The sequence below is a fragment of the Varroa destructor genome, unplaced genomic scaffold (genome assembly GCF_002443255.2).
Source record: "Varroa destructor unplaced genomic scaffold, Vdes_3.0 BEIS01000002.1, whole genome shotgun sequence".
Taxonomy (NCBI): Eukaryota; Metazoa; Arthropoda; class Arachnida; order Mesostigmata; family Varroidae; genus Varroa; species Varroa destructor.
Window position 1 is genome coordinate 47,023,596 of NW_019211455.1, and position 25,824 is coordinate 47,049,419.

Below are 25,824 nucleotides of genomic sequence, written 5' to 3' on the forward strand. Positions count from 1 at the left end.
GCTTTGCTATTCGATACCGTTATATATGTATATTACTGCTCTGAATTTGATCTGGTCGAGCCATAGCAAGTTAACAGAATAGCCACGGTGGTCGGAACTGCAAAAAACCTATAAGAAAATTTGCGTAATCTCATCTGTTATTAAGAAGGCAACCTGCGTATGTCATTGGTATGAACGTTGCTGTCGAAGAGCACTACGTTCCTGCCATATACAGTACTAACTCGCTTGTTGGCGCCAAGCTTCGATTCGAATTTATTCCGTCCGCCATACTTCTCTCGAGATCGCATTGTCGATTTCGGAAGAAGTTCAGCGTTCGACGCGTTCTTGCGGCCAGACGTGCGGGATACGTCTTAGAGGGAAGCGTAAGATCGCGATGATACTCGATTGTGACTGTATGTCAAGGTGAGCGTTAGAGGATGCACATTCTGAACAGAGTATTATTATTATTACTATCATCTAAATTGATCAAGAGAGTATGACAACTAAACGCACGTTACATCTAGCTGACGAGAGCAATTTACCAGCGGGGACAGAGGTGGGTTCTCGATTGAAGATCGGGTCGAGTGTTGGGACAATATGAAAAATGCAAGCAACTGATTCGATGGATCGTTTACTTTAGCCATAGTTTATTTGTTAGTGTTGGAATGGCATAGAAGAATATTTTAGAAGGTGACATACGGAAAATAAATCTGTTTAGAGTTGAAACGCAACATATGGAAAATATCCCATATCTGTCTGGAAAAAGGCTATACGAAATAGTTATTTTTCTAGGACAAAGACAGCGTTTCACCAAAAGATGTCAGAATCGTATAAGAAAACAATTGAGTTAGAAATTTGTCTTGAAACTAGTCTGCCATTCGATGATTTGATCCCTAACGATTTTCTCAAAGTCATGCCAGTCTACTTTGTAAAAATGTCTTTTCTTTTTTTTATGTGTTAAAAAATTACTTTTATTAGCTAGGTCTAATATGTGTGTAGTTATTAAACTTCCTCGATAAGATGTATAATGATTTTGGTAATGATAGTAATAAGAAAGTGAAATAACTTTTTATCTATGAATTTTGCGGATATATAAAAAATATCTCTGGACAGAAAATTGAAGTTTAGCGCAGTTCGTTACGCATAACGAGATTAGCTAAAATATGCTTTTATGATATACACTATACTATATAGTGTAATATCGCCATAGCCTGTATACGATATGTCTGTATCCTGTATATATATGTCAGAAACAAAAAAAAGAGCTTTTTTTTCTATTAGAAAACTAATTAGACTGTTCCTAATCAGAACCAATCATAACACCGTTTTAAACTGCACCAACTAAAATTAATTATCTGATTATGTTTAATAAAGTTACTATTAAGCATTTGCGATATGAAAAACTAATAGCTTATAAGCACACAGTTGCACACAAATTGGCCATTGGATACAACAACTATGCCCTTCATATTTTATGTCCAGCACTTGGGCTTTTGGGCACTACTCTAACGGGCTGACTCCTTGCACCACGAATTGAGCCTGTGCCTCGAACTCAAATTCAGCCTATTACGTGTCCTTAAGTTTAACAGACAAACACGTTACTACTATTCTATAACGGGGACTTCTCGGTCGGGAGCTAGGCTTAATCTAAAATATAAGTAGATAAATGAAATAAACGCGATTATTTTTATTACTGAAAAACGATTAAAAAGCAATAATAATATGAAAATAAATACCGACTGAGGTTAGAAGTCACTTGAAAGGTAGACGCTTGATAATTTCGAAAACCATTTTCAAGAATTGAACCCGTTACTGACGTCCGTACTCTGCGCATAAACAGAAAAATTACCGCCTTCTGAACTAACTGTACGCTGTGACAGTTATACTCTTGAGCTGCAGCGTGTACACAACTAAGTTACTAACTAACTGGAAGACCAATCACCTTTCCTAGTAACTAAGGACAAATAACGTTCAGTGTTTAGCATATGAAAATGTATGAACGTACAACACGTATGTCGAAATACCCATAAATAAGATAGGAATAACGCTAAATATATTCATAAGATTAATGAATGAGTGTTATTGTTTATATGAATAGAAATATCATACGTTTTAAATCAAACATGTCGATGTTTTTCTCACGTGCCAGAAAAATGCTCATGACCTCGCTAGCCTTAGCAATCCTTACATCATCGTTTGCTTGAAAACTTTGTGCACCTATCATCTAAAGTTCACTATTATATTATCCTAACATTAGATACAAATACCCAGCTTATCACGCTGAGATTTGTTGCGAAGTAGGTGCCCTGAAAACAGTGAATGCACCTAATGATTATTTTGGCATTTTTTTTTATACGATATGGCTCATTAAAAGACCACTAAATGCAAAACGTTGGACAGACATGGACGAGGATTTTGTCAATTTATGGTATCGCCCGCCGGAGATCTTATTCCACACTTCATATGCCACCGTTTCGAATTGACCGGGCTTTTTATCATCGAGCTGAGCGAGAAAAAAACTGATTCGACGCAACGGATAAAATAAAGTTACTCAAGAACTGTCGATTTTGTTAATTGTTGAAAAAACTACGCAAGCAACTTAGTCGGTCCGTAGCCTCCTGTTATCCTCGATGAATGCCCAGTATTTGCAGCCGTCCTACGTACGATATTCGTTCCTTCTCACAAAACTATCTGTTGGAGTCAGCTTTGCGGTTCACTTAGCGATGACTAAAAATCGGTTGTTCTTTACCTTTACTCCACCTATACTTTATCTTTCGTTAAGCGTCGTTCAAACCATTAGTCCGCATACAGATGGTCTACAATCGATTACGTTTCGCCTCTTACCGCAAATTACGTATAAGCCGAGCGATACCTGCACTAGTTCTCCAGGGGAAATTTATAGCAATAAGTGTAATAACCACACTGAGGGATGAAATGTTTGTTTCTATATGCCGTCAAGCCTTCACTATAGAATGTGAGAAATCGATATAGAGGTGTTCAAAGGTCTTCAATGTGTGCGCTGTCACACGTTGAAAGTGTTTGTCATAGGATTTTTGAAGAGATTACCACTCGTGCGACAATAGTTCTCGAGCGGTTGGTAGCCGATCCGTGTGTGCGTGTTATGAGACAAACGAAAGTTTAATGCCATAATGGTTTGGCAAGTTTCTATTAAATTGTCATCTATCTACCCCACTACAGCCCTAATACATAGAGAGCTCTAAAACGACGCGGACAGGGGAAATGTCAGCACAAGTGCTACATGCATGGGTAATTTGTCAAGCTTGCCTTTACTATGATCTCTTGCCACTGAACAGAATTCTAAATTTCACATCAGCTGTGGGTTGACTGAAATACTGCCAAGAATCATTTCTTAATCAAGTGTCAAGCTTCGCTAGAGGGAACGGATAAACGATATGTTTATATACTATTAGGGGTTATGAGAGATCTTTGCTTATGTCGTTAAATAGTTAAAGATCGCGCGACTTTCGGCGTTTACATCTACGGCAACGAATGCCGTACCTGATCAAGTTTTGCATTTACCTATCCGAGAAAAGATTCACGATGCTACTTACCCAATGAAGGTTGGCTCAATTTACGACCAGCAGGCACATTACAGACAAAAGTTTACGATTCTTGCTGAGAGCCATCACTGCGAGGACAGTTGCGGACGAATATGAGGTTGTTCTTTCGATGTTCCACGTATTTCCAGCCCCTTCCCTACGCTAATCTAAATACTCTGAAACGTTAATTTAGGCATGCACTATAAATGGGCTACTGTAGAAGACGCCGTTTCTTCCTACCGCAGGCGAACTTCACTAGTTTGAATTAATTAATCAACTAATTGGAACATCTGATAAAAATGCCTGACTAATAGGTTCAATGTATTCGAAAGACTATTATTCGAAAGGAGTTAAATGGTCTCACGATAAGAGGATCATTAAGCTAGTTCAAACATTCACTCCAAACCAGCCTGGACAATCGGCTATTTACTAGTCCCGCAGAAGTTAACTAAGCGCATAGTTACTCGAAACTTAGTGCTCTGTGATCAGTGCCCGTGAAGCCGCCTAGACTTCGGACACAGTTTCTATAACGTGAACCGTTTACAACTTCATAAATCGATTTCTATAACTGTCGTTAATTAGTATGAGATATGGCCTTTCTTTTAGAGATCTCAAAGTCGAGTTAAGTAAGCGGGGTAGGCATCCAGAATTTGCGACGTTCTCTCATGTTGTCGCACACAGTGCTGAAACCTCCCAACGTCTATTGCCTACAGAACATTGAGTATTGTTTCCACGGGAGACGGAAGATCTGCATCTTTGAAGTACGCGTAACGCTCGGATTACGTCGGCGTACAGCTTTACATCTAGAATGGCCGAAATTGCTTGCATGTCTGCCTAGCTACGCTCCAGACGAAATTTCTATTGCCAAACTCGATCACATGTAAGTATCTCGGAGAAACATAAGTAAAATGGCTCTGTGATAAACATAGAACTTCAATTAGAAGTCCACATAATATTATACAGTAAAACTTTTAGTTCCTGTTAGCATTGTTAGATAAAAACCGCCATAGCGAGACATCGTCATTTGCAAATCTTTTGTTGTGTCTAATTGTTAGTGCCTCAATCAGTCCATCATTGTTTTTTATCATGATTTTTAAATATTATGAGAAATTTACGATAAGCTATTCATGACTTACATGCGCGAGTGTAAGTCCTCGAATATAATTCTAATCCTAAATAATAGTCCTCATTTTTGTTTTTTTCGAATTTTTTTATATATTTTAATGGTACTTGAGGCATACATTATATCTCGTATAATCCAGCCGGCTGTTGGGGGTTATTACAAAAGTCGTTCTGTTAGCTAAATTCATTGCAGAGTATACGCGAGAAACGGCCTACGAGACACCCAGTTCTATAGCAGCAAACGGTTCCCATAGAACCATAGTTTAGATCAAAGTACCATAAAGCGTGCAATTTTCAATAGTGACGATCTGATCATTTCGGACGAAAATTCCATTTTTGATTTCCTCATCGCCGGACTTCATCGCAGCATGAGCCAAAAAGCCAACACGTGGACGCGGTCGGTCTTGAAAAGCCGATACGATTCCCGCTCTGAAGTTCACAGTGGAGCATCTTAAAGATACGTTAGGTCCATTTAAAAATTTGACGGGCCCGAGAGCAGAAGGTGAAATCAGGCTCAACCTATTTCCAAGATTTCCTATGCACTAAACGTGTGGCTGCCTAATCCGAGTCAGGGAAAGAAAATAACTGAGGTCGCATACATTGTATTCGAATTCTGTCTTTGTTTCGGATTGCAATCATGAAGCCTAAAGTCTTTGTGTACATACGTTATGGCGTGTCCATATTAAAGGTCCTTGCCGTGAAATTAGTTTTTTTTTTTTAAATCGAACCGCGGTTTATTCGATACAGTAGATAGTCCTTTTTAAAAGCCAATAATTTTCGTACTGAATGAACAAACTCGTAACTCACCTCCTCAAGGAAAACGACAATTACTTAATGTTTGAGCAATATTGAAACGTTATAACGTTACTCCCTTCATGACCAAGCATCTGCGTCACTCTGACGGATTTTCCTCGGGAATGCCTTGCTAAGCTCAATGAATTCAGGGCTGTAAAGGATCTATTAAAAAAGGTGGGACGATTTCGTACGATGCCAGCTACATACATTACTGGCCCCAAATCTAACGTTGGATTGCTTGTAGATCTTCTTTCCGTGCAGAAAGCAATTTTTAAACACATTTAAAATATCCGTATGTACGAGCATGTGTATGTATAATGCAAAGGGCTAGGTGTTTTGCTGCCTCCCGAATTGTTTTATCGGCAAAAATTATACTGATCATAACAAAAGAAGCTTCTAAAAAGTTTTAATGATAAACGTAGTCAGTTCACAGGTGTTTTTTTTCAGCCTTGTCAACATGCTATCCAGCAGGTGGCCACTTGAACTCAAAATTCAGTTATCTTAGATTGAGAGGAATCGCACACATCGCTTACTGCCAGAATAGCTATCTCAAGGGCACTGAGCACGGAAGCAAAAAATAAAAACGATGCTTAGACAAATGTAAAAGAGACCTATTAACTGTTCCGAGTATGGTTTTATTAAATAACAGAACGTTGCAAAGAACAGTATCTCCGCACCTTGTTACCACTTCAGTCTCAAGCCGCCGTCATCGATGGCCGCTAGACCTGAAAGCAGAGGCCCTATTTAACTGGAGATTTCACTAAGTTTTTCATTTCTCTTGAAAGTAATTCCTCCGATATATTTGACCACGAATTTTCCTTTGACACCTGCAACAAAGACACGTCTTTATTCAACAAATCGTGACGCTAGATTCACTAAAAGATTATCGGTCACTGTGACAGCAGATTCTCAGGTAGAACTTCGATTGGCGGAAATGTTGCCCCGTCATTTCCATTTCTAAATTACGACAATAACGCAGTGAAAGCGGCAAACACAGAGATATATTATTATTTCTCTTACTAAATTTACTCCACCTGCCCGCTTAAGGGGGTAGGGCATTTGACAAAGATCCTTTTGTCCATCAGCCAAAACGATAGTGCGTGTGTGTGTGTGTGTGCGTGCGGCGCGTGCATGACGACCTGTGCGCATGCGCTGGGCTGAGGACAGTAATTATGAGCGTAGAAAATACCAGAACTGACGTCCTGGTACCAAATCCCAGAACAGTACGGAAATCTCGAAAAGGCACGATTCGAAGCAGGGAAAGTTATGATGAATCGCAGGTGAAATGTGGCAAGCAGAAGTACGTTTCCCGCGCAGAAACCCACACAGCGACCAGTAAGTTGACTCGAAGCACTTCTTGGAAGGGTACTATGGAAAAAAGACTAATATGAAGGATCGCTGAAGACATAGTTCTAGAGGTGTTGGCTATGTGTGAAGTTAGGTTCGTAAAGAATGGAGCACGTGTGTTATGAGTTCTATTTCTCGCAAGGAGTGACTAGTATAGTAACACTCCATTAGTTCAGATGCAGCGTCTTGCTGTTGATGCGGCCTAAGGCAGTATGTAATTTTTATCCTCATTGTAATTATGTTCCCATTACATGAACCACTACACGAACATCCTTTCATATTGCACAGATGTTCTAACTCGGTTTCTAATTAAAGATGTGTTTCCTACGTTTGTGAATATTGCGTACGCCCATATTTCATATTCGAGGAGCTTGATCTTTACGATTCTCCATAAAATTGTTTACATAACAGCATTAGTAATCGCCTATGCTATATATCGTTGCTATTATATATTACATTATATATATTTACTACATATGGAAAAATAGCTGATAGGTGAGTCATCACAGGCAACTGTGCATACGAGCTCGTGTCTGCATTTTAACACCAGGGTAAAACAAATATGATATAAAAATCGTACGAACGAAACCTTGTACTCAAGTTGGTGGCTCATCTGGCTGTACTGTTAGAAGTACGTTCACTTTCTAAGTCTCAACGTTACTTCGATTTTCGCTGCATAAATAGGACCCAAAGTGGCGCGGTAGTGCGGGAAAAAACAATTACGTCATATAAAAGTTCTCTGAACCGCTAGTCTTCCCTTTCTTTAATCGTTATTCACGTATTTCATTATGCAATTATAAGGAATTATAGCAGGGACTTTTGGAAAAATTAGGAGAAGAATCGATTGATAAAAAAAAGCCTTCTTTTATGAATTTTGCATGCACTTCGTGAAGTAGTGTTATATATATTCGAATCGGTGAGGGGAACAATCTGGATATATTCTTTTCTCAAGACTGATCTTGAAAAGTAAGACTGGTAAATATAAGCATTGCTGCAGCGCTAAAGAACCCAAACATTGACCTATTTTTAATGTCGGGATTTCAGCCCTTACGCAACACATTAATGAAAATTACCCTGCAGGAAAGCTAAGTAGCTATATGAACTGAAAAGACCTGCTTTGTCCGCTTCTAAGCCATGTGACGTTTTCCCTTTTGCAATCCCAACAGTGAACAAGCCTATGAATAATTTTCGTGCAATTTGCTTGCAGAGTACAAACAAAATAGCTAAATAAAAAATTATTCCGTTTCAAGTTAAGCGAAAAATAATGCTCTCAAAAATCCTGTAACTACTTTTTATCTAAATTTTTATATGTAAAGCCGATAAACTGTAATCACCTTTATTAAGCACTCGTTATGTAACTTCTGTATTATTCTATAAAAAAGATCTTGTTACAAAAAGAAAAAAAAAGAATCTTTCACTTTTCGGTGCTCCAGAGGCTAAAACAGAACAGCCGGCGGAGCCTCAAATCGAAGACGAGCCCATTTTAATTCCGGAGGTAGGTACCGTTGTTCCGGACTCGTTCTGGATGAACCCATTATGCAAAAAAGCTGTGGTCTTCAAGGTCTGCCACATCATCCAGATCGGTGAGGCAATCGGACAGGGGTCTTTTGGCACCGTGTTCAAGATCAGCATCGGAGTGAGTAAGATAAATTTATTGCTTAGGTTTGTTTCCTCCTACATGCAGGCGAACGCGTACATTCACTAGTTGGGCTTTTTTATTACTGCGTGCAATTTCTGGATACGTCTTTTCCTGACCCGTTAAAAAAGTCATTTTAGCTGCTTCGATGATTTACGGTGGAATTCCTAGCCACTGAATTGTCCACTCAAAAACGATTAGGATTATTGCGTCAAAGCGTACGTAAACTGACGAGATTATGTAGGAATTACATTGCCTCTGCGTTGTACTTGTTTAAAGGCGTAAAAATATTAGAGGAGCGATAGCGGCTAAACGGATAAGTCCTTCAGACGAACGGCAGTAATATTAATATCTATAGAATCTTCCCAAAATGTTACGCCGGTGTATGGCGTTCAAAGGAATAACGTCGCTTTTGTCACAGATACAAATTTGTTTGTCACAAGCTTAAAAGTTCTTCTTGCGAGACACGGCTATACAAGTCTGATTTTTTGGTATAGCGATACTTATTTTATCAAAATCTTAACGAAGCATAGGTTTTTCGCAGAATTGTAGTATATCCATCCTCCATTTTCAAGTAGATACGATTTTTCGGCATGATCGGTGCGAAAAGGTGTCAGCGTTTCAACTCAGCCATTAGAAATAATTTTGCAATTTTACTGTTGACCAAGAGATGTTTTCGTTTGATATCTGCTGCTGCTATGGTTATCCCCGAAAATGATAAGTACTGAATTGTGTATTTACTAACGGCTACTAATTCGCAAGTATTCTAGAGGGAAACGGCGGCGCTGAAATGTGTCCAGAAATCAACAGCGACACAGGATCAACAGCGGGAACTGAGCAAAGTTAAATGCGAATTCAGCGTTTGGCGGGCAGTATCCGAGCATCCAAATGTAGTTAGCCTGATCGGTTTCCTGCAAACGGACCGCAACTGGTGTTTCGTTATGGAGTTCGCGCCTTTGGGAAGCCTTAGCCACTACCTAAAGGATACCGGTTTGTCAGCCACAGCCAAATAGACCGACTGGAATAGTAAAAGTCTGGTTAGCCAGTTTCCGCCCGCGTGTAAACTATTGTCGACACTCGGGTCACGATAAGATACCATTGAATGCTTGTTTGGTCGCCAGACAGTAGCGATTAGCGAAAATGAGAGGCGCGCAAGTCGGTTTACTGATTTTTTTTTCTATTATTATTATTATTATTATTATTATATTAAACCGTCTAAACCATACACCCTGAGTGTAATCTGCATTGGATTAAAGCCTTTGTACTTTTATAGCTTACATTGTTTTTCTATTATTTGGCAATCTACAAGCAGCTCACTCACGCAAGCCAAATTGGATCGCGTAGTAGCTACGACACTTGCTGTTCCATGTGTCATCATATGATAGACTGTTTGCTTATTAGGTTTGAACCTTTTGAGCTTAGGAAGGATTAACAGCCTAACCAGGAGGATCCGAATTCATTCGCAACGATTTCTTTCTCGTCTAGAGGCGTCACAGAGACATCGGCTAGCTGGATCTGAGCACGCAACCCCCTGAGTTTATCAGATATATGGCTTATCGTGCAATGGGACTGACTATCTTTAAATTAATCTTTAAATTAACAAACATAGATTGTTTGTTGCCCTAAACACGTTATCTGTACACTTGGTACAGTACCCATGATCAAAAACAAGCTATCATAGCAATAAATTAATCGCTATTATATTACAGGGGGGCCCCTTGAAATCGATCAGTCAAGACGACTGGCTGCCCAGTTAGCTCACGCAATTCACTGTGTGCACGAAATGGGTTTCCTACATCGTGACGTGAGCTGCTCGAACATTCTATTGGTCAAGTCCACAACACACCCAAAGATGCTTGACGCTAAATTGACCGATTTCGGCCTCAGTATAAAAGGTCAAACGTCTTCGAGCCGGTGCGGATCACTGGCGTACATGTCACCCGAAGTTCTAGAACGATCGCCTTATGCAACGGATGCGGATTGGTGGTCATATGGAATCGTTGTCTACTGCATGTTCGTTGGAAGGACACCGTTATCTGTGTATGCTAAGAAGAAACACATCGAGCTGAGCTCACTCTCAAGAGAGATGAGGTCAGATGATTCGCACTACCCACATTTTATTTGACAACATTCGTCCTTTTATTTCTACCCGACTTGCAGTCGACGGCCGATGTACTAGCGTATTCAGTGATTAAGTTGTGCTTCAGAATTAAGCTTCGAAGTGCAATAGTATCATCGTACGTGGTCTTGCGTAACTACGGTTACTTCGAGGTGCACATCCAGTTTCGTTGTTGGGTATCGCTTTAGGCATCGAATCCGCTTTTTTAGGAAGTTAAAAGCCGGTACATTACGCAAGGCTGATTTCAACGTTTAGGTTTTCCACTATCGGCATTCATCCAGTGAGCACTGGACGCCGTTTGCTTGAGGCTTCGTTCGGCAACGACTGTAACATTATTCTAAAGCAAAGCTTACAGGATTAACTTGTGATTTACGCGTTCAGTAGTACAATATATAAAGAAGTGCTCTATGTTAAAACATCTTCATTATTCTTCAGGTACGAGCTGGCTAAAAATGTCACAATTCACATTACCCGTCAGCTAAACGCGGAACAGCGAGCATTTCTCATCGATATCCTGCGTGACAATCCTGTCGAACGCTTGGGAGTGTGGCGATTTTCGCACTCTGATGGACGTGTGAGCGATACGTTGGAGCCGTTTCGCCGGCACAAGTTCCTGGCCGGCTTTGACTGGGCAAACCTTGACGCTGTCGGGACTAAGTTGAAACAGCAACAACGCCAAGGTCGCAGCGGGCCCCTAGATTCGAAGGAGGACCTGCAGTTGCCATCGCTCGAGGAACGGCTTCAATCGGCGGCATGTTCGCCCAAGCTGAAATTTCCACATGACCGTAGTCTATCCGATTAGCATGAACACATTACGGTAGAAGAAGAGAAACCGCTATACAGCCATAACAGCGAAATATCTTAATTAGTTTGGTAGTAGATGAGCACAAACAACGACGACAAGCTGTGGTGATCAGTATGTTAAGATGGATCTCTTCAACGAGTCACGATTGAGTGCTTCAACTTTTGCTGTTGTCCTTACGTAGAACGGAAATAGGTCTAAATATGTGATATTTGACGCCATAGTAGAGAAACCCAGACCGCTGGGAAGGTGGGAGGACTAAAATGATAAATCTGGATTGATGCCATAACCTACATTCGGTATAGCCTTGCTTGCGACTAGACGATCCGATATCTCGTAGGTTTCGATGAGGGCCGTTGCTTGGGAGCTGGCAGTTCAAAACTAAAGATACTGTTAAAACGGTAGCAGGTTGGAAAAACAAATAATTGTGTCACTCATATGAGGCACTGACAATTTTAAGTTCAGGTTACAAAATTCGAGATTTTCCGGAGCTTAAGTTAGCTTGTAACTTTTATGCAATATTTGGCAGGTAATGGATGCTGAACTAACGACGAAAAGCTTAAGCAGGATTATAAAAAATCAGTGACGAAATAACGAGCTATGCAACAATGTATAGTAATACATCGGGCGCTTGCGGTCAGTTCCTTAGTATTCAATACTGAATACCGTCGAACGGTTTAAGCATCGTTTATGAAACATATCATATTCTTCGACATTACATGCTAATATAAGGCACCTACTGATGATCTTTTTCGGACAATAATTTCGCTCCTAGAACTTCCAGCTAAAAAACAGTCAATCTGAATTTTTCAACCATATGATAGTGTGTACCTACACAATCGTTAGCGGTCGGAGCGTATCTCGGTAGAGTTCTTAAACACGTATCGAAATGCTTTTAAGCAGCATCCGCACGTCGCCATACTTGGTGATAAACCTACGATTCGAGGTAAATTCAAAATCTATTTCTATATTCTATCACTGCGGGGGGGGGGGGAGAGGAGAGGAGAGGAGGCGAGGGGGACCACCCTTGATATATGTTATATGACAGGTGTAATTAAATAAACATGTACTGTGTCCGCAAAAACTTTCTGTGAGACACAGAACGTACTAAAGACAGTCCGTTCCGTCAGTGGAAGCTTGGTCACGAACCTACAATACATAGCCAAGCTAAGTGTAGCTTGAGGTTATTTGGTTGTCTTTCTGATATTAAGTTCGAACCAAGAGTCGGGAACCATGAAGTTGGTTGGTGAATTAAATGGCGCCATATAGAAAAACGGGAAAATTAAATATCGTGTATTGTACGCATTAGCCGCATTATGGCCGGCAGTTAGACGCACACATAGCTAAAGTAAGTTGTGGCGTAGGTTCGAATCCTGGCATGTATGACAGATCTTTTTTGTGCTGGCAGAAGTCAGTCGTCTAGTAGAATGGTTAACGACGATAGCGGACCTAAAGTTCGAAGTATGAAGGAATCAATTTCTTATCGGTGTATCAATATTTATTTCGTATACTTAAACGAACTAATTTGCTTACAAAAGTTATCTAATTATTATTAAGTTACCTAACAATTATAATATGTAGTGTTTCTCAAGATCCGTGATAACGTCCGAAAATTAGCCTTCATATTGGCTAATTTTATTGATTGAAGATAAAAATTTAAACTTTTAAACCTTTAAAATATCAATACCAAACACCTCTCCAGGATATTCTGTTCTATACCCTGCTCCATAGTGGAATTGCAAGAGTAGGCAAAGTTCGAAGAACTTATCTAGCAGGGGGCGTGGTCAGGACGAAGCACATGCTTTTATTGTTGTTGTTCGGGCGTATGTCTATGCACGCTGCGTCGCCCTGCGACAGCGCAAGATTTTAAATGTCATCCAAAGCCGCGATATTGTACGTCAAGTAAATTAACATCGAAATTAAAAATCCATATGAAAATAATACTACTCTTTTCGTTGAGTGAACGCACTCAGCCGCCAGATTTTTTCACACGTGAAACATTTGGATTCTAACCTTGGCACAGACACTTCGGCGACAGTGGACATACTCAGACATGATCAGAGTTTTATGTACGGCTCTATATAATCGCTTTAAAACCGCCTTTCAGTTCGGACAGGTTCCATATCCGCTGTAAACAGAAGCAGTTAGTCCGGCATCATTATGCGTTCGAAAGAGGTTTGAAATCCAGATCAGCTCTGTATCCGTATGTTAAGTAGGCAAACGCGTCACCGTCACAACATCACAGGAACGGGATCGTTATATAGACTCAACACGACTACGATAAAAGAAAAAAACAGCTTTATAAACAGTCAAGGCGTTCATACTCGTTTTAGGATTTCATCATGCGGACCACGTAAATCTGGTCACGTGGTCCGTACCACACGAAACCAGGTTTATGTTTTGGTCCACGTGACGCGTGTCCGGCTCGGTTAAATCTGATAAGGTTAGCCAGGCAGTAAATCAGCATAAAAGTTAACAGCTTGAGCTCCGAAGGTGACATAATGTGTGATTATATTCTATTTCTATATATTTCAGTTGTTCTTTGACAGACAGTATGGCCATTTCGTTAATGAACCACTGGCTTGTGCAGCTTTTTTCAAAGCAAATGTCTATTCGGATCAACGACACGAGAGTTTGCGGGAATTTTTTGAGGTCTGTGAGTGGAATCAATTTCCGGCCCTCCAGCTGTTCAGTTGGCCATACCGTAAACATTTCGCTTTTCTGCAAAGTCGCCTCAGTCACCGGGCCAGTAACCGCAAGCTGTACTAGTGCTAGAACGACCCACCGGTAATCTCTATGATCATTGAGATATAGGGTTATGAGCTCCTTTATTGCCCGATGAAGTGGGACTGTCGCAAAAATCCACCTATCTATCTTGTTTTTCTTTGGTGCCGACAAAATATTTGACATGTTTTGTCTAATTACTATCAAGCAACTCTGCTATATTTTGCTTTCAAGCTACCACCGATACATTTATTAAGCTGATGTCATTTGGTACTTAAGTTTCTAACGATTAAGCGATTCATGGTAAATATCTCTGATTGCTTTTATACCCAAAAATTAATATTGCTACCATGTTTCTCGTGGATTCATCCGAAAAAACACACTTTATTGCATCAAACGTACAGAATTTCCTATACGATATATAAGAAAGATAGGCTTTTTTTAGGGGCAAGAGCGATTTCGCAGCCAAGTATATAAGCCGTGCTGTCAAATTCACGGCTACCGTTTTTTTGCCGAAATGTCAGGTTTTAACTAGAAACCAGTTTGTACTTGTTGATTGATTTTAACCATTGAGTAGTCCTATCAACTTTGATATCCGCTTTTAATATACTCTAAATATAAGCAATGCACACAGAACATCCGATCTTCAGCATAAGTGACTTCAGAGTCTCTTAACACCCTATATATCACCCGATCAAGCATGAAGGCACGAGTTATCTCTTCCGTTAGCGGAAATCGAAAGCTGTTTGCCGTGCTGACACCAAATTTGTCAGGTAAATTTTTTGTGAAAGATAGAGTTCGGAGAGCGCTTATTATTGGAAAGCACATATTACGATATAAAGATCTCGGTGTTCGGAAGCAGCACGTATTTTGCCATGCGCTGATCTATATCTAAAGCTATAATATATATCAGCAGGGAAAATGTTTGCTTACCTTCAGATCAGAGACAACGAGCGCTTTAGATGATCAAAGTTGACGAAAATTAGTAATGCATTGTGTGAAAAAGAATCTAGTAAGAAATAGATGATAAAAACGTACAAAAAAAAACAATATTTTTTAAAATTCTTTGTTTGAGATTCGCATCAAACTAACTGAGCTCGACTAGATGATGACGAGTAGAATAAATAGTGCATTGTTCATCATGGTCTGCTATGGAAACTTAGACATGTTTGTTGCGGCATCGGTTTAACGACTGCCTCGTCGGAAACAGGCGCGAACGCAGAACAATAGAAAAAACAATACTAAAAAATGAGAATATTCTATTTTTCATTAGTTGGTCTATATTTTTAGCTTTTTCTTCTTTTACGGGTATTCGTATACCATTATATAATATATTTAATTTTATGAGAAGTCTCTTCTCGTAACACATATATTGGATTTAATTACTACGACGCTACTATCAACGACAATTCGTTTGTGGCCCTTGCTAATGAGTGTAAAGGACTTGTGGCGGTGAATAAAATCCTCTCTAAAGCCATATTTGCATTAAGCCATACTGACATTTGTACACTCCATGTTCTGGGTCTGAAATCCTACTTTTTTCTAGCCGTGTTATTGGTTCATCCAACAGCGTATCAATTTCTATATAATTCATACGCTGTTGGATAACATTCGTTAGCTCTGAGTTTTAATTTTCTGTACATTTTCTGGAGCACTCTTGAACGCTTCCGCAATATCCCAGTTTAGAACAGCGCCACAATTCACTGTTCTGTTATACAGTTACAAAAACACTACGAACAAATGGTGTTTTTTAACGAGCAGACGAACTTTTCGAACGTCATGCGAAAAGTGTCGGCATTTTTACAAAATCATTTCGATTATATTAAAACACTTGAATATTGTACTTGCCCTGTTTAATCGGTAACACAACTCTAAAAAGGTATTGTTTTTGACACGGCCGTGACAGACGTGCCATGCTTATTGTGGCACGTGGTCTATTATACTTTATAGAGTGAACGATGACTCTAATACCCAAAATGTATTAACTAAGGCTAGCTGGCTCTAAACACATTTTCCGGACCCCAATCGAGTGCTTTATTGGCGCAACGTAAAATTACAAGAATATCTTCATATACGATCCTGACGACGTTCGCTATAAACACAATGGACGCGTTGTTCCATAAACAACCCTTGATCAGCTACTAAGATCTATTTTTATTGCTTATTTTGAAACATGCTTTCTATATCCAGTACTCAAGACGTTAAGCATTGTGTTAGACGGCCGCCAATTCCAGCATAGAAAGAAGCGGCCCGAATTCGAGCCGAGATTACGACGTTTCTCGTTCGATGTACCGGGAAAGCGCGTTGTACAGCGTCCTATGACGAGGACGAGTTTATTTCAGATGAAATATATCTTTTTTTCTGTCGCTGACGACGCTAATTCAGCCTTGCCAGCCTAGAAAGTATTCAACTTACGAGAGGTACATTAGATTACTGAGGAGTGTAATAATAATAATAACAACGAAGCAGTAACCGTCCGGGTATGCCTGCTGTTCTCGTTGTGGCAGCCTCGAACGTTATGTAAAATGGCAGGTGTCGATACCAGTACGAGACAGTATTTTGAAACTGTCTGTAGCGCCTACCTCATCGTGTACCTGCGACTAGCTCGTGTGTTTCTGATAGCAACAGAAATGGAATAAGGCTACATTTAACTTAAAGGAACTGAACTAGCTGATAGTGCGCAGTAAAACCGAAGACTTGAAGTTAAATCTTACTGTGTACCACGACTGCAAGTCAGCCACCCAATTCTATTATATTGTTTACGTTACCTTATCATTATGTTAAACGCGTACGATAAAAAGGTTAAGAAACAATTCAAGGACGAGCATCACTGTGCAGGTTGACATTGCGCAATCTTTTGAGTGATTTGTCAAAAACAAACGTGGGTTATGGATATAAACATGAACGTGTATATTGGGAACACCTGAAATACCTTACTAATGTGAAAGTTATTTTTTATACGTAAGACAGGGCACGAATGTAATGAACCGTTTGTAGTTATCCTTGAAGTAGCTGACGGCCGATGGAGCCTACTAATGAGAGCAAATGTAATAAGTACAGGCCTTTAAGTTATAATGCAACAGAACATAACGACAAAATAGAGCTCAAATGATCTATAACTATAGCGCCTTAGTTGTAGCATCATATTCAGTCGATGCCGAACAGAACAAGCCATTTTAGCAGCAGCCGAATTCATTTTTAAAAATGTAGGTATTTCTTTAAAAATAAGGTTTTTAATTTACCAGACTGCCTAGCCCGAACTGAAAAGGATGTTCGGAGCAACCCGGAATCTGCAGAGCAACCATGTGTTTCTTTCCTTCCCTCCTGTATCGTCGAAAATTATTTAGTCGATTCTGACTCCATAGACTTCCATTAAAACGCACCCAATTTGCTGCTGAAATGATGTTAAACGTTAAACCTACAACAGGTTTGTTTGATTACCTTCGATTTATAACATGTCAGTGTTTTGTATCTATAGCTTTATTCAACTAAGGATTGCTCCACCCTAATCCCATATTTGAAAAGCAGACGAATATTTTAGGGCAATTCGATGATCATTATGCAATTGCATATTGTTGGCTGGATACCGCATAGGCAAAAAGTGTGATTCTACAATATATTAAGCATGTGGGTTAATGTGATGAACCATTGCGATGATCTCTACCTCTGACCAGCCGTAAAATCTACTTTTATCGTCCATTTTCTACAGCCTCTGGAGCTGATGCATAATGTTTGTAGATGACACTTCCAGCACTAGCACATATACGGTTAGAAACGCCTGATCGACCTACCGCCAAAAGCCATTTAGCATACAACATACACAAGTAGATTGCACGCCTCTATACTCAATCTTTCGATACATTTTTAATTTTCTAATCATAAGTTAGCCGATAAGAACTGCCTTCGCTGCGATTACTGTTTCTATCGGTGGAGAGTGGTAAAATAATCTTGACCTAAAGTATTAAAAAACATACTTGAAATAAATATATCCTAATATATGCTGTGACTGAACGAATTTCGTACAATCGTATTAGCAGAATACGGTGATTGGGGAACTTGGGAAGTATCTGAATTAAGATATTCAGAACTAAATATAACCCAGCATTTGTGGAGACAGCTAGTTCTACAGAATAGAAATTTTATGGCCTCTTCTTATAAAATATGCAAGATCGGGTTTACTTTCTTATAGAAGATTTTCTGCTTTGCGTGACATTTACTTCGCGTGTTGACAGATAAAATTCCGACTCAGAAGCGAGTTCAGATCTGCAAAGAAGGTTGCAACGTCACCCATAGCCACCACTTACGTGCGTTCATAGGGTAGGCTCATCGAATAGATCCGTGTGAAAGATCGCACACTGTCGTCAGCAGGTGTTATATCCTCGCTTGCAACGGCGGAGCGGCAAAAACTGCCCACGTATGGACCTTTGCTAAATGGTAGTAGCGACATGCAGCCAGGCTCTATTAGGCCATAGGCTGATCGTATGGGACCCGATGAAGTTATGTACAGGGCTTTGCGACGGAAAGCCGTTGAACAATTGCTGGAACGGCGAAAATGCGACGCCAAGTAGGCCCTAACGCTTCGTCATATATCTATAGGACGGAAAATAGGAAGTGAGCACTAAGTAAGTTTTTGCATCAAGTAAACTGTGTAAATAAGAGAAGCCGTAAACAAATGTATATACATATATATAAACAGAGAACGGAGGTACGGTAGCTCTACTGTAGTGTCCTGCTAGTTGGCGCGCCCGAAACTGGTGAGAAGCAATCGGGGAAATGCGCTGAAGATATAAGTAACGGAGTCACGATTCGTCAGTGAAGATGCTCTTCTTATCGTTTTTGTAATTGCTACTGTGTCCGTCACCGAAGAGATGTCTTTCACTTCGTACAACCCACGTCGACAACCCGTTCACCAGTAGGGTCCTTTGGGTATATCATAATGATGAGTTAAGAGACGAAGAGAACCTGAAGAGAACTGTAGTTTCATTAAAGAAAGTTCTGATTCAGCTCGATCTTCACCACGAGATGCACAAAGGATTGTATTTGACACGACGTTTCAGTTTCGTTCTGTGCCATTGTGTTAACTGGTTTCCAATTATCAGCTTGCCATATTTGATGTTAATTCATTGGTGATCTACAACCAGCCGATACCATAACGTAACAAGCGAACAGTGAAGCGGTGTTGAAAAGTTACATAGCCGTAGAGATACCGGAAAGTTCTGAACGTGTTCGAGAGATTGCTTGTTTCACTATAGGACAGCGAGTTTGTAGGCGTTTAAAGGGAAATAGAACGTTGCGTAAAACTGCACGGTTCTCTTTGATCAATCAACGTGGTAGGTACCTTCATGGCCAAATGCGCAACCTTCTTCAATTCCAAAGGGATACGTGGACTTGTAAATCTTGTATTCTCATTATAAATGGGTCAAGGCACTGCTTGTTAAGTACTTTTTCTTCAGCTTTTCTAGTTATGAGGCGACTGTACTCAAACTTCATACATTCATATATACATAGCTCCCTATCATGCGCATACTATAGGATTTTATATGTAACATAGCAATGCAATCATAGTTTAGAATCGGTCTCCAAGTTCGAACAGGCAAACCCAGCCCCAGCGGGACTTGTTTATCACTACAAAAAGCGATATACTGAAAGTTGGTTAAAACAATTGCGATTCGGCACAAACAGTCAATACTGCATTTCTCGTCATTAGGCCAATGTTAAATGTCTAATTTTCTCCTGCAAGAAATTTGCAATTTAACCTACGTTCCTTCAAACATACTTCACTAACTGAGTGTATGAAAAATTACAAAAAACACAGTTTTACTCTATTTGAATCCAACTCTTACAAATGCGATCGATCACAAAGAGCTAACGCCACAGAATTCACACCTACAATGATCAAGCAGCTCTGATACGACATTATAGGAAATCCTGAAGTACTCAAGCTTTAATGAATATGTTGCATTCACCCTGTATATTTTGCAGGCCGAGTGCGCAATTCTTCTTCTGAGGGTGTTTCAAGTCTGATTTCAACTCGCACCTGCTTAAAACACCTCACCTTTTTTAGTGAACGTGTCCTTTCGGTGCACCTAAAATAGGACACCACAAGCTACCAACGACAACCTGACCGAATTTGCGCTCCATTCGATGCCCTCCTATTGGCTTAGACGACAACTTGGACGACAATGTAAAAATAGAAGTTTTAGTGTTTTCTGCTCAAGAGGATAGCTATTGCACTAATCAGAGCTATATCGAACCCGTACATACAATTTAGCCATGAGCGACTCTGATGCAGTTCGCTTTGTTTCAGGCTTCACTCGCTAGGGAACCACGATTCGTATATACTCAGTTGCTATTTCTTGTTAACTCGAATTAATTTCAAAGATTTTGAGTGCACAGTGGTAAAGTTACCAACGATAAGATGAAGCAAATCTTTCACGTCGGACACTACCCTTAGTGAGTCCTGTTTTAGATGGCTGGCGAAATCTTCCGGAGACGAAATAAACTATTATCTCAGAGTAGACAAAGACGCCACCTCTGCGTCATCATGAACACCCTCATACTGCTGCTAATGATTCATCTTTTCTGGAAGGGTAGTCGGGATGTTTGAAGACAAGCTATCTTTACTCAACAAGCGTTTCAAATGCTAGTCCTGAGAAAACAGAGATAAAAAAAAACTCATTTTGCTAACAAATTGGAAAGTACAAGATCGCATCAATTTGTGCGAAAGCGCAGCAAGATGTAATTATTGAGATTCCTGTGTCCGTGTTTTTACGCTACAGGATATATGCGAGTTTTTCTAAAAACGTGAATATTTTCTAATTCCAGCTCACTATAGGAAAAACTATAGGTTCAACTTCGTGGGTAAGGCAATACGAAGGCCTTAATTCGATCCGCGCCACCACAATTATAATTACTGAAACACTATCACAAAAAACATTTTACTGCTTTGTAATTTAAGGTAGAATCAGGGAATTGTGCCAGCAAAATCCTGAAGGGTATTAGCAATATCTCAAATCCTATTGCGGACCTAACATTAAACCTAAGAAAAACAAACATTCCAAGAGTTGGATCCAAGTTAGTAGAAAACTTTCAGTCTCATGGAAATGGATGATTCTGTGTCGGTAGTCGGCGGTCTCTTGGGAGGCCTCTTTAATCCGATGAAACATATGGAAAGCAAATCCCTTATAAGCATAATTGAGCAATGTAATGTCTATTGAAAAGTTCTTAACCGTCCAGTTAAACGTTTCCATTTCAGGGATGTAAATGCTCAATTCTACTATGCTAATTGAGAATAATGATACTGTCAAATGCTATAGAATTACGACTGACTAAAATAGGTCTTAGTTAAATTAAGTAGGCTGAATTTCAAGCCTAAATCTATTTTCTTCAACCCCTATATCTATATAGCACAGTTGAACAACTGTGTTAATTCTGCGTGGTTTTTTTTTAATCAACACAATATAGAAAACATATGCTGTACAACCTGTGCGAATCTGTAAGCGATATAAGTTATCAATCCATCTTCAACAGGAAACACAAAATTTAGAAGAACTTAAAACAAAAAATAATGGAGCAAGTAAAAAATTTTAATTGTTATTCAGTAGATATTTGAGCGGTTAACTTTAGGCCATATGTATATCCGCTAAATGAGCTCTAACTAAGTGAAGAAAAAATTTACTCTATAGGAATTAAAATGTCTCAATACACTCCAACGTTCCATCTATAACTTAGTATAAACAAATCAACACATGATGGAGCTGAACTAGAGCCCAATAAATCGCAACTGTGTAATTCTTCTTTTATATAGGGAAAGACCGATGGCGTGGCCAGTCAGCTTTTTCGAAATACCACTGAAGGTACTCAAGGACGACGATGCTCGCAGGGATCCTCACATTGTAAAATGTAGGTCTGCCTTACTATATTCTCAACTGGTATTTCGGCGTTTACTCAGTTTTCCATTGAAGCGTAGAGTCGGGTTGTACCGAAGTAATCGATTGTTTAGAACGTACGGCATCCATATCTTTAACGAATTGAGACCGATTGAGCGACGCCTTTGAGTACGTGGTCGCATTATACCAATGCGAGTATAACTAGGTTATGAACCCATAGAGTACTCTGATTTGCAGATCACATAGATCAAACTGGACTATATATTGAAATCAATTTCCACAGTCTTATTGATAATAGGCGACTTCTAATAAAGCATTATTTCGTGCGTTAATGCGTTAAGGTGTGTCATTGTCAACCACATTACCACAATAGCACGCTAAACTGAACGGCGGAAAAAATCAACGCAGGCTTATGTTGGCCAGAAGCTCAATGTGTGAACCAGTCTGATTCGTAGCGGCAAAAGCTATTTAGGGCCACCATTAGCTCGGGTCGAAAAACGTACACCTTCGTTCACTACTTCGGTTACACGTCGTTGTTTTATTCATGTTGCACATTCGATCGGGTCATAACCAGCCGGCGAGCGGCAACCCACTGGGTTCTATGCTTCTGGAGCTATGCCTGGGTTAATGTCGCGTCTTTTTTCTTTAAATCTAGATCTATAGCTAATATTTAGTAGAGTTGCGTTGTTTTTGTTAATTTCAAACAAATTATTTCTTTTTGCTTTCTTTTCTAGCAATTGATTTCATCATTAAAGCTTTAGAGGGGATGAATACGGCTATTTTATGAGCGACCCGCATCATAGGAGCCCCGCAGTCTTTCTGGTTTACCCCAATGCTCGTGCTTCTTAACCTCATTCTGACATGTCTATAGGAATGTTTCCATCTCAGCAAAAAGCAAATCACCATGATACAAGTTCTTTGACAAATTCCCACCTTTTGCTATAGAATCGATTACCAAGGTAATATCGAAGGCTTTCAATTTAGTAACATGATTAGCGGGCGTCCTTGAACAAATATCTGACTCTCTCTTTAGGCGAAACGGATCAATAAACCAGAACTACCCCTGCTGATCATGCAAACCTAATAAATACTTACGATAAAAAATAAATATCATGGATCATAAAAAACTTGAAACGGCACCTTAGTTATTATCGTTTTTTATCCAGTGTTTGTACGATTTGACATGTGAATTTCTATATTTTTAGAGCGATTTTGAAGCTTCTATGCATTGCCCACTTATGTTTGGCAATTGAAAAAAAAATGTATTTGTATAAAATACTTTATTCTTTTTTTAAGTTGAATTGGCAATTGGTCGGTTGTTTCTTGATGAAGTTTCCCATTGAGATTTCGGGCCGTAATTAAATGTTTTATTTTAAATGATATAAACAAAACTACAGTGAAAATAGTTATTACTCTAATTTTAATCTACGAGTATAAAATAGGTTAGATTAGGCCAATAGATAAACATTGGAAATTAAGGAACCTCTCCCAGGAATGAGCAGGGTGAATTGAGAGGAATAGAAAAATATCAACTATCCGTTGTGGCCAAACTTATGTTAGCAAGAAAGCTTTAGAGCTTTATGAAGGTCACTGCAGCCCTATTTGATTTACTCGAAAAACACAAGCTAATATAATGTGGACGACGGACATGCTGTTTTATAAATTTTATACTGTTTTGATTGATTTCAATCTTACTTAAACTACTCGATGATAATAATGCATAATTGCTTCCAACTTCTAACTAGGGAAATTAAGTAAAAATTTAAGTACGTTTAACATAGATACGTAACTGTGCAAAAAGCCAAGTTCAGATATTATTGAGTTAATGGAAGTGCCCCGAACTACGATCTTCCAACCTTTTTCTATTAAGCTTAGTAGTAAGTGTAAAAAAAATCTACAATAGACAGCAGCATAGCCAATTTTAAAAGATTTAGATACCTAATTATAAATAAGATTTTTAATTAACGCACTGTCTGGTTTAAATTTGGTCCGGCAGAGCAGCCATGCCTCGGAGAAACTACAACGAGGGGCTGCCCTTCCATTTTTTAGCTGCTTAGACCTTCGTCAAAATGCATTGTATTTGCTCCTGATGACAATCTTTGTTAAAAGGCTAGTTAGGAACACATGTTTCTTGGCATACTCTTCAACCCTTGAAATTTATATGTTTTATATCGTGGTTTATACAGTTTAATAGGTTACATTACCATCTTTTGGTACCAAATGTTTTTGCCGGTTTAAACGATAGCTTTGCATACCTCCGGAGCAAGACAAACATTTGGATGAAACTTAATAAAATTTAAATCAAGAGACCAAAATATGTCATATCTTCTTTCTAAGTTGTTTTTCCATTTGTCGCCCAGTAGATTCGAGGATCTTTAAGTCTATTGGTGATAACCGCGTCTATGTATGTTCCTGTATCTAATCGTACTTCCTCATTTTTGACGTGTTCTTCCGTTAAGCAAGAGACGACGCTCTGCCATATTTATTATGTTCATTTTAGTTATAAAAATAGACTTAATTATACAATATAATAAAAACCGGCAAGTCTGCTGGTCTTTTTTATTTGGTTGCTTCAAGGACATTCTTCTCTGTGTTTCGAAAACAACCCGTCACGGCGCTGGACTCGATAGGCCTATGGCAACCAGTCGCTGAGGCTGCGAAAATCACTGCCTTTGCTGTTTCCTGGAGAGTGAGTGTCTCGCCGAAATTCGTCAACTTTTATTTAGAAGAATCACGGTGCTCCTTCACCATCAGCCTGAGCATCAGGACTTTTGTTGTGATATTTTTAAAATTAACTGCGTTTGTAGCTCATAGGTCTACGTATAGAAACTGCTTTTAAGTAGTCATGCTTTGAAAACATACGTTTTTCGTTTGCTGCTAAAAAGTATTACAACGTTCGGTTTATCGGTCAGTTTTAAAAAGTTGTACTGTAGAAAACGTTCAGTTATGAATCAGTTAATGTTTCTATCGATGAAGTTAATTGATTTTTATAGAATAAAAAAATTGACATTGGCCAGCTTCATCGACTTTAGGCATGAAAATGCAGATCTTGATAATACAGATTTCTAACAATCGGGCAACATCTCGCAACAGCGCAATACTCACGCATACAGCTATATTTAAGCAGAACAATGAATTGCGTTGTCACTCATTAGCTAGTTCAGTGTTATAAACCTAAAGTAAGACTGTCTAAGGCTAAAAACACTCGTACTTCCTTCCATCATACAGAGTCTGAAAGGACCTCATGCATGAGACTCTGACGAACGCGTCAGCTGGACCTTTACAGCTTTCGAGTTTTGTGACATTGCCAAAAAGGACGCTGTACAAGATCAATTTAAACGTCGACGCCGCAGCTCAGAAAACAGGAACCTTTAACAACAATCTAAACAAATTATTTATATTAAATTGATATTGGGTAATAGCCACTTTGCTTACGCACATTTACGCAAATGATTTAATTATTGCGGAGCAAGATATAAGGTTTAGCCGATAAGTGTATGCCTTCCGCGCCTGCCCCACGATTTTGATCGCAAATATAGGTATCACAATTGCACAACTCGTGCGTATTCTCCGTCAGCTCTATCTATTATCGACAATATTTGATATCTATCGCGCACCTACAAATACAAGCGCTACTTAAAATACAACCGAATTTAATCGCTATAATAGACGCGAAGTTAGCAAAGCGTTGTGAAACATACTCAAAACCCATTTAATCCCCACTTCTATTATTATAAAGTATTTTGTCATCGTAATTAAAATGTTCTTACGTCATTTGATAAACTCTAATTTACCAACGAAATACCCTCGTAGTATTAAAATATGGCATAAATTTTACCGAAAGGTAATAT

At 39.3% G+C, this 25,824-nt stretch overlaps 2 protein-coding genes across 2 annotated transcripts; both read left to right on the plus strand.

Moving 5' to 3' along the window:
- Nucleotides 1-75: 75 nt before the first annotated feature.
- LOC147757900 (uncharacterized) lies at nucleotides 76-23,117 on the plus strand. Its single transcript, XM_086980542.1, has 4 exons — nucleotides 76-402; nucleotides 4,146-4,419; nucleotides 21,892-21,986; nucleotides 22,315-23,117. Exons 2-4 carry the CDS (start codon nucleotides 4,205-4,207, stop codon nucleotides 22,344-22,346), a joined length of 342 nt encoding a protein of 113 aa, XP_086836668.1. The 5' UTR covers nucleotides 76-402; nucleotides 4,146-4,204; the 3' UTR covers nucleotides 22,347-23,117.
- On the plus strand, nucleotides 4,461-12,106 carry LOC111243659 (atypical protein kinase C-like). The gene is made up of 5 exons (XM_022789527.2): nucleotides 4,461-6,791; nucleotides 8,237-8,439; nucleotides 9,210-9,429; nucleotides 10,149-10,530; nucleotides 10,994-12,106. The coding sequence occupies exons 1-5, from the start codon at nucleotides 6,629-6,631 to the stop codon at nucleotides 11,358-11,360; spliced, it is 1,335 nt and encodes a 444-aa protein (XP_022645262.1). The 5' UTR covers nucleotides 4,461-6,628; the 3' UTR covers nucleotides 11,361-12,106.
- Nucleotides 23,118-25,824: the final 2,707 nt, after the last annotated feature.